This window comes from Prinia subflava, chromosome 9, assembly GCF_021018805.1.
Source record: "Prinia subflava isolate CZ2003 ecotype Zambia chromosome 9, Cam_Psub_1.2, whole genome shotgun sequence".
In the NCBI taxonomy this organism is placed as follows: Eukaryota; Metazoa; Chordata; class Aves; order Passeriformes; family Cisticolidae; genus Prinia; species Prinia subflava.
In genome coordinates this window covers 15462334-15472133 of record NC_086255.1, presented here as the reverse complement: position 1 = coordinate 15472133, position 9800 = coordinate 15462334, and the positions used below count along the sequence as shown (strand labels likewise).

Here is a 9800-nt window from a genome sequence, read left to right as displayed (position 1 = left end):
GGCCCGGGCGCGGAGGGCGGACGGGACCCCGCGGGCGGCGGGAGGGATTGGCCGGGCGGCGGGGGGAGGCGGGCGGAGAACATGGCGCCGGGGAGCGGCGCGTGCTGAGGCGAGCGCAGCGGGGCCGGGCGGCGGCGGGGAAAGGCCGGTGCTGGCGGCGGGGCCGCCAGGGATATGCGGCAGCGGCTGTTCCCTGTGCTGAGCCGGGCTCTGCCGGGCTGGACGCGCCCCTGGGCCGCCCCGGCCTCGCGCTCCTTTCCTCAGGGCCGGCGGCGCAGCTCTCTCGGGTACGGTGCGAGTGCGGCGGGGCCGGGGCCGGGCCGCGGGTCCCGGGGCCGTGTGACCCGGGGCCGTGAGGCCGGAGAGCCCCCGCGGTGTTGTGTAAGAGGCGGCGGCGCGGCCGAGCGGGGGCACCTTGTGAGTCCAGGGGAGTGCCCGCCCTGCCCGAGTGCGGCCGGGAGCCGGGGCAGCCCGGGCCGCGGAGCGGGGCTGGCGCCGGAGCCTTCCGGGCAGGCAGTGGGCGAGATGGGGGCGGCGGGGCCGTGTGTGCCGAGGAGGCCTGAGCCCTGCCTTGTGTCCTGCCTTGTGTCCTGCCTTGTGTCCTGCCTTGTGTCCTGCCTTGTGTCCTGCCTTGTGTCCTGCCTTGTGTCCTGCCTTGTGTCCTGCCTTGTGTCCTGCCTTGTGTCCTGCCTTGTGTCCTGCTCTGCCGCCCGGGAGAGTCCGGGCTGACGTGCTCCGGTGTTTGCAGCCGCACCTCCTTTGACAAAGCAGGCTTGGTCATCAGCCGTGTGGCTTTCGTTGCCCGGGGGCTTGCTTTGTTGTTCTCCTTCCCTCTCAAAAAACCTCCATGAACTGTTGTGTTACTTAACTTGCTATGTCTTCCTAAGACATAATTATGAAAAAAAAAAAAGAAAAGAAAAAAGTTTAAAATCTTTCAGAAGAGACTGCTATCAGTTACCCAGAGTTGATGGGAGTGGCCTCCTCAGTTTCTGACGAGTTATCTGGCACTGGCATTGTGCGGGTTAGTTATTGCGTGTTTGTGTCACCAGTGTCACCAGCTCCAGGGGAGAGAGCGCAGCTAACCTCGATCAAGGGAGGAGCGGGCGCCAGGCTTAGCACAGCTCACTTTTAGAGGCGATTTAAAGTGCGTAACAACTCGGCAAAGTTTGTCCGGGAAGGGAGGTGGGGTAAGGGACAAAGGCTAAGTTGTTTTCTTTCTTTCATTAACACTGTATCTGTTACCTTAGTAGCCAAACCTATTTTTAATACTGCACAAGTTAGAGATGTCAAAAGTAGCATCTTTCCGGGGAAAAAAGTGAGTTAATGATGACTCATACTGTCGGCGCTCGTTTGTCAAAATTCGGATGCGCTGTTACTGTTCATTATTGCTATTTATGCTTCAGAATTGTAAAGGTAATCCACAGTGTGTTTGAAGTCGATGCTTTTCTCAGGTTGTAGTTTCTCCTGCTAGATTACTCCTCTTTATACATGTGAATATATGCAGTATTTGGATTTAACGTATGTGAGTAGGCCTGTTATGTTTTCATACTGCCTACAACCATGATTTAATAATCCATTTGATTTTAATTGTGAATTAGGATTTACATAAATGATAATGAAATGAGAGCAGGCATGTGATGATTTTTTTTGAGATGTGAAAACTAAGAATCTTTTTTTCACTTACATGTTTCCTGTTTCCATCTCTATATTTTGTTCATGCTTGAACTTTTTCTTTTCACAACATTTTTAACTTTCATCTCTATGTCAAGTAGCAAGATAATTTCTCAGTTACAACTTACCTCCTTTCCATCTGATGTACAGCATTAAAATTGTCTATTCTAATTGGGAGTTCTATGTTTGTCTGCTTTTTTTGCTCACTTTCTCCTTTCTGTCTTCAGTCAGTGTAAGGCTGTGGTTTAATCCCTTGGATGAATCGGTACCTTTGGGAATTGGTTGAAGTGTCAAGTATGTAACTTATTCTGCACATGAATACAGAAGCACTCCCTTCTCCTGTTAGATGCAGAAGAGAGAGGGAAGGGATAAGACATTCATTATCTCTGTTTTTTCACTATACTGGAAGGTATTGGGCTCCTAGCTGTAGGTGTCATTGCTGGTTATTGTAGAAGTAATGTACTAAAAATCCAGTCAGACCATTTGAGAAATGACATCTGGGATTGATGTTTTTGATATAATTATTGTATTAGATGCTTTTATAGTAACTTTGGTGTCTGATCTTTTAACAGAAAAGAAATCAAAAAGTTTGTAATAAAAGTCTAGAGAAATTGCGTTAATCAGTTTTGTGTCTGGTTGTGTATTTGTGTATGCATGATCTGTCAGTGAGTATCTTTGCTTTCAGCTTTTATAATGCCCATATGTTGCTAAAATACGAGATAGCACTGTATGTGTATGATAAGGTGATTTTTGATGGATCCTGTTTGAAAGTTGCTTCACTACAGCCTTCTATTGAAAACTTAATTTCTGCATCTTGTTTTTAGAATGAGTCAGAACTACAGCTTGCCTGAACAATTGATATGGAAAAGAACACTGTAGAGCTGAGAGTTTATTTGTAATTTTAACAGTAGAACCAGAATGGAATTGTCTGAAATGGTAAAAACTAAACTACAGAATAGGTGAACAGCCAGGACTTCCATTTGTTGAAACACACCGCTGACTCTTGTCAACTGCTCATTGTTATGAGTTTGTTGCTCATGTCAAAGCTCTAGTGTTAGATAAACAGTTGCTTTTAATGTGGGATTACAGTGCTTTTAATGATTCAGAATTCTAAAGTTCTCTCTGTTTTTGTTGCTAGATCAGATTTTCTTGCCAGTTCTCTCATCTTTCTGTGAATTTCTTGTTGTTATGCAGTATAACTGAAGTTTTAGTTTCATCTTTTTTTTTTTTTATTCAAATCTCACAAGTTTTTCGTTTTGAGGGTATAAGACAGATGGTAGCATAAAGCATTGAGTTGGCTTTACAAAGAGTTTTGGGCAATCTGATGTGCTACTTGCAGATAAAATCTATGAAATACACATCAAAACTCAGTTAGGATAAAGCACAGAGGTCTCTCCTGTAGCATCCAGTTTAACATTTCCTGCTGTGTGTGCAGGGCCAGACACCACCACAGTCCTGGGTTGTGAAGCAAGCTGCAGCTGTAGGGTGAAGGAGGAAAAATGTCAGGGGGGAGGAAGAGACAATGAGAACCACTGGTCTGCAAGTATTCAATGAATAAAGCAATTAATTGAATTAATGAGTACATTTCTTAAGAAAATGTGTAAAATATGCTTTGAAGCAGTTGGTCACGAAGCACCGAAACTAGTCTGATCAGTCATGTTGTCAACATGCAATTTGAAAATACTGATGAAAGCCAAATTATTATACCAGATCTGTGAAAATTTTAATGATACTATATTGTAATAGTAATCTAAATATTAAAACCAGACAGTTTCACTTAACCCCCCTTCCCCAGGTCTTCCAAATAATCAAAGGCTTCAAAACCCTTTTGGAATTTTATAAAATATTGAAGCAAAGATTTGTTAGGGAAAGATTAATTGTTCTATTTCTGATGAATGTGGTTAGAGCTTGTTTATCTTGGAAGTTGTGTTTGGATGAATTGTTTGGGGCAATTTTTGAGGCTATAGGAAGAGTAAGCTCAAGTTATTTAGAGATTAAAAAACTTATCCTTTATTGCTCTATGTAATATTAAATTGTATAAGGTCCTGCCTTTTTGTTTGACTTTTTTACCCAGTGCTTTGGAAACTGTGGAGTGGTCAAGTTAAAGACTGTAGATTTAGGGCAGTAGATAAGCTTTATGGTGTCTTGATTATATATCCCATCTCATTTGTCCAGCACATCACTGTTCTCCTCAGGCCAGTTACTCACTGGGGCCTGAGCTCACATGTGAAACGAGCAGGGCCCTTGTTTTTGCCAAGGTCACACGTGGTGTGGCCTCATTAATGCTGCTGGTAATTCCTGTGTGCCCGTGTTGCACAGCAGTGTTTCTGCTGTCACGTTGGCGGTGCAGCCTGTGGCAGACCAAGTTTTACTGCTGTGATCTAGAAGTTGTAGAAGCTGGGAAACAAGAGCATGGCAGGCATCTGCCCTGGCCACCATCATTAGGAGGGAATTTTCTGAGTCAATTACAGACTTGGCAAAAAGCTGCAGACTGAGGTTCTGAAAATGCTTTAATTGTAGCCAGACTTTAGAATTTCTTCAAAATGAACTACATAACAAAACCTTATAAATATTCATCATCTTCAAACTTGCCTGATTTGGCATGATTAGTTGTTCTTAATAACTTGGGAGCACTGATTAAATCATTGTGGGGCTTTGTAGTTGGGTCTTTTGTGTATGAAGTAGTATGCTGAATTCCTGATGAGTTTAAAAGTGATAAAACATGTTAACATTTTGAGCAGTTTATCTACTTATGCAGTCTGTCTGCCTATGCATGCAATCAGAATTATTTAGATCAGTATCAGAAATGTGTTGGGATCTCATACATTCTGTAGCTTCATGACAGCAAATTCACATAAGACTGATACTTTATGGATGTTGAATCATGAGGTATTTTAATTTCTAAGTGTCTAAAAGAACGATTGATGAATGTGTAACCTGAAAGAGTATGGATAGTCTCCTGAAGAACCCCTTTTGGTAATGTTCACCTGAACTGATTTAACTTTCCTGCCTACAGTTTGGTCTTAAAAAAAAAAAAATAAACCCCACATTTTTGTTATAACAGACATGTGAATGGAAATGTTAAGAGAGTAGGTAGATTCTTAATTGTTTTACTGGTAACATAATTCTACTGCTGTCACGATCAGAAGTAGGTGCGAGAGACAAAAGAGGAGCGGTGCAGAGCCGTGCAAGAATGCAGATTTACTTGGTTGTTGCAAAGCCATGAGCTTGCAACTGAAGAAGTTCATGGACTCCTCCAGGGTGCTCAGTTTTGTGCTGTCATCCTTGTAAGAGGTGAGAAAACTCTGGCTGGTACTTCTTCAGCACTGGGCCTGCTGCCAAAGCACACAGCACTTCTTTCGCTCCACGCATTGGCATCTGGAGAAATCTTCATGTAAAGCAAGATGGATTAGTAAACAAGACAGAGAACACGTTACCAATGGTAACTCCCTTGCAGGACAGAACAGAGGTTCTCACTCAATTCTAGGTTTCACTTCAATCTGGTAAATGGTAAGCCATTAATTGCATAAAAACGTAAGCAAACCTGAATTTTAAGGCAACTGATAGAAAGCAAGCATCAAAACCTGCTGAGATGGTAGCTTGCCTTTCATCTGGAGCAGACCTGTGTGCTAGCACTTGACTTCAGTATGTGCATACTGTCATGACAGAAAAAAATCTTGAGAAGCACTTTGAAGTTTGTGCCTTGGGGGTCATATTTTTATTAGCTAGTCACATTCTTGCATTGAAGCAACCCTCAGGAGCTTCTGTTAATTGGTTTTCAAATATGGTCCTTTAATTGTTCAAACACTGGACTTAGATTTGACTACACAGGCTAATTTTTAATTAAAGTAACTTCATTAAAATAACTCAGAGAGATTAAAATAGTGAAGCAGAATCATATATCACTTAATCCCACTCTGTAATATTCTGTTTGCAGGTGAAACCTGGTATCCCCAGAGAGCCCTGCTGGTTCCCAGGGACTGCCTGCCTGGAAATGATTACAAAAATGGAACCTCAAAGAGTAGAATATAATTTCACTAGAAGTGCTGTAATTGAAAATTCAGTGTTGGTTTAACTGATACTTTTCTTGTACAAGTGAAGTAGTTTTGATGAGGAGGAAGAATATTTCCTGTTCATTGAGTAGGGACACTGTTCTAAGTTCAGCCATCCCTATTCTTTTTTTTTTTTCTTTCTACCTTTGTTAGCTTTCCAATTTTTGAGCCAGTAATTTTACTGCCACAGTAATGCCTCTTATTGTTCCTGCCATTTTGGCATTATCAGATCTTTCTCTGTTGCTTCTGTTTTGTGAAAGTAGTATAGCAGTATTTCTTTTAATATTTTTGTCAGGCTGTTGGCTCTGCAATAAATATAGCACCTCCTTCGTTGAAGAATTGTTTTGCTACTGACCAGCAGCATCCAGTGCTCACTGTAAGGACAGTACAGCAAGTAGCTGTAGCACATGGACTTCAGGACAGCTTCTGAACATTGCTTGAGAAATTAAGCTACTTCTCAAAAAATAAGTACAGGGTTTCTGGTTTTCTTACTTTTTTTTTGCCTGTGGTTAAAAGCAGTTCTATTGTCAAAAAATGATTTATAGGGTTTAGGATTCTGGTGTGAAAGAATGGAATGTGGTATTTTTATAGAGCAATTGCACTTATTTAAAGGCTGCAGAGGAAAACGGTCATATGAATGAATGTTTAGTATTGGGTATTACAGTTTACTTCTTAAGAAAACGTAATGGTATAAAAGTTCTCTCTAAAGTGAAATCTTCTCACTTTTGTGTTGTAGTAACATATCAGCAGGATACAGTACTGAACAGCACTTAAGCAGGAAGGTGTTGGTTTTGTCCTTTTGATGTATTTGCCTTCCAGGAGTATTTCATAGTTGATCAGCCCCTGCTTTTATTCGAGTTGTCTGGTGCTGTGATTCACTTTGCAGCAAAATAATCATAGGTAATCGTGCAAACCCATTTGAAGTTAGAGAATGTTGTATTCACAATGCCCATTGAAATAACAGTGAAGGTGGAGATACAAATTTCAGTCCTTGGTTTGAAGGCTTAATTACGGATGTCATCCTTTTGAAAATCGTAGGTTTTTTCTGTACTGGAATTTCACTACCAAACTGGAAGTAGCCTATGAAGGAGGCCAAAGTAGGGAATCATAACAAAATGAAGTGGAGGTGTACAGCTTCACAGGACATCAATTGAAATCTCATAAGGTTTTGTAGCTGCGTAATTTGATGAATCACGTTGGAAAGATGAGTCATCTGAACAAACAGTATAGTTCTGTGCCTTAGTGATGTGGTGTAGAAATAACAAGGAGATATCAGATGACAAGGAAATTGTATAATATTTAAAAAAACCCCACAACTCGAGTAGTTTATATATATGTGTCTTCTGACAAGCAACTAGTATCTTATTGAGATAGAATATTCTAGCTGAAAACCAAGGTATGGGTGTTCATTAGCAGATACAGATTCAGGAGCTTAAGGGATGTCCTTGTTCTCCTGCATACTTGGATTTGCCAATCCAATTTGTGTGCAAATGAAAAACCATTAGAAAGTTTAGTTACTGATTTTCATATATGAGAAGTATCTATTCTCACTTCAAAATTTTTACACAGTAGCTCAAGTTTAGTAGAGTATTTCTTAAAACTCTGAACTTTGAACATGGAGGCATCTTTTAATTGTTAGCTTGGTTTGTATCAGTGCTGTTGATGCAGATAAAGAGATGTTGTGGTACTTGGAGTAATCTTTATATCTCAGTGGTATCTGTGTTTTTTCAGTGGAAAAAGGCCCATAGATATTCCAAGCAGGATTAGCCTGAGCACAAGATAAACTAGTGGATTAAGGACCAGTTTAAATGAGATTGTACACATTTAAATTTAAATTCAGTATTTCAGCTACTGTTCAGTGATTACACTCGACTGCACTTTTGTTTTTTAAGGTATTTCGTAGTGAGAAAACAATGTTTTACTAGTTTATATGTTTCCTTCCAAAAAGCGTTGAACTGCATATTTTAGAAAGTTGCTTCATATTGTTTATACCTTTTGCTTGGAGACATTCAGATTCTGAATCAGCCACACTTAGTTTCTTAGCATTTCAGAATTGCACCTTTAAAGAAGGGTGTCTTTTAGCATCTGTTAAACTAATGGTAGAAGTTTAAATATGTGAGACAATCTATTCCTGTTAATCATGGCAGTTCTGCAGTCTTTGTATTTCTATGACACTATTGCAAACAGTGTCACCGTTTCTTGCTTGAGTGTACAGATCCAGTGGTCTGTTAGTAAAATTTTATTTGACAAAATTACAATACTTGTAACATAATCAACAATTCAGATACATTAAATACTTTCCTGAAGTTTGAAAATATACTTGAGATAGCCATATATGCTTCATTTTATTTATTTTTTATCATAATTGAACAAGGGGATGGCATTTATTAAATTTGGGTTGTTAAATTGCAGTTAATGTGATACTTGAAGCATTCAGTTAAGCTATCTACATCTTTACTGTGTTTCTTGGTCTTCAATGTTTCTTTTTTGTTTTAGCAGCAGTATCTTTCAGGATTTGAATTTTAGGCAAGTTCAGTGAATTTTGCACATAATAGAACTTCTAGCTCTTGGTATTGCCCTATATTGTCTAACATAATACTAAAATGTTAGCAAGGCTTAAGTGAAAAGAGTAAGAAATTTCTTCTGTTTTCTTTAAGGTTTCAGAAGGAGACAAACAACAAAATGAACAATCCAGCTATTAAGAGAATAACAAATGAAATTATCAAATCACCCGAGGATAAACGAGAATATCGTGGACTGGAATTGGCAAATGGCATTAAAGCTCTTCTCATCAGTGACCCCACCACAGATAAGTCCTCAGCAGCACTTGATGTCCACATAGGTATTCAATTCATGTTGTGTTCATTATGTCATTAATAAAAATGCGTCAAGTTTTGGTATCTTGATGCAAATAAACTGACAGGACTGGTATGCAGTTGGCAGCCTAGCCTTTTATTGTAATTTATAGTTTATTTAATTCTTTGACACATCAAGTTGAAAATTACTAGAGCTAAATGTTCTTATTGTACTGTGTTTACTCAAGTGTAGCTCAGTCAGTCGAAAGACTGCTTTTAACCATTAAGTTTCATGTTATGAAAGATGTTTTGTAAGCAGAAAAGGGGCGGGTGCAAGTGCAATTATTTCAGACAGCTCCATCTGTCATGTCTGACTTTTTTTTTTCATGCTAAGTTGTTGATGTGTAGAGGTGAGAAAATGCTGTAGTGCTAGAGAAGTTAGAGAGGCACTCCCTAACTTCAGTGGTGCTTAAGTGTGCAAACAGAAATATGGGAAATAGGAGGGGAAGGCAATTACTTCGATGCTTTGGAATAATGGGAGCCTTTTCTTATATCTGAGGTATGTCTCAAGCTGTAGTTTTTCAGCTGACTGGAAAGTAGGGTGCATGTGTGCATAACCCAAACACCCTCTTGCCATGTCTGTGGTTGAGAGCTCCTGCTGCTGTTTGGGTTAGAGCAGAAGTAATAGAGGGCCTCAAAAACTTCTGGCCTCTTTTGTTACAGTAATGGCTGTCCCAGGTCATTACCTAGTTCAGAGCATCCCGAATGTGGTTTTGTTTAGGTTCTGTGACAGTGATAGCAGCATCCAGTTCCTGCAGATGTGCTGGAGGAGATGGATCTGTTCCTGCATCTCCACTCTCCCACTGCACAGTCTGAGGCAGGACTGCCACTCTCAAACCTCTGCCTTTCTGTCTTCCATTCTTCCAAATCATTGTTGTCTTTTAATCTGTTTGCCCTCACACCTACCAGCTGATCATCCATAGCTGCTTGTGTTCAGGCAAGTACAGGGTATCACTCATGCTATAAACCACAGGATAAATGCCTCTTTAATTATGATTGGCAATTGCTGCCTCTTAACATAATGCTTTTATTAAGGTCAAGGTATAGATTTCAGAACAGTGTAATTTGCCAGGTCTTTACAGATTATGAGTCATGGACTTCAATTGAAAATCATCTGTATAAGGAAGCGCAAGCTGATCTGGAGAGGCAGTTTGAGACACTAATTGGCTCAGTTCCTAATTTTAATTTTTAAAATATTTTTTAAAGATTAAGTTTAGGTGAC

General features: G+C 40.3%; 2 protein-coding genes across 7 annotated transcripts in view; one reads left to right on the top strand and one right to left on the bottom strand.

The window, feature by feature from the left end:
• Positions 1–9800, top strand: part of IDE (insulin degrading enzyme) — a 60082-nt gene that overhangs the window by 809 nt on the left and 49473 nt on the right. For 2 of the 5 annotated variants that reach the window (XM_063405595.1, XM_063405596.1), the window contains exon 2: positions 8381–8565. In XM_063405595.1, the coding sequence (XP_063261665.1) occupies positions 8406–8565 (160 nt within the window). In that variant the 5' untranslated portion in view covers positions 8381–8405. Of the gene's footprint in view, positions 1–10; positions 1145–8380; positions 8566–9800 lie in introns of those variants that run through there. The other 3 variants (XM_063405597.1, XM_063405593.1, XM_063405594.1) reach the window with 3 other exon arrangements.
• The window catches only part of LOC134554742 (putative polyketide hydroxylase), a 56146-nt gene continuing 50495 nt past the window's right edge, over positions 4150–9800 (bottom strand). For both annotated transcript variants that reach the window (XR_010081311.1, XM_063405598.1), the window contains one exon: positions 4150–5059. Coding sequence is in view for 1 of the 2 variants with exons in the window: in XM_063405598.1 (XP_063261668.1) it covers positions 4951–5059 (109 nt within the window). In the remaining variant the exon portion in view is untranslated. The remainder of the gene's footprint in view (positions 5060–9800) is intronic.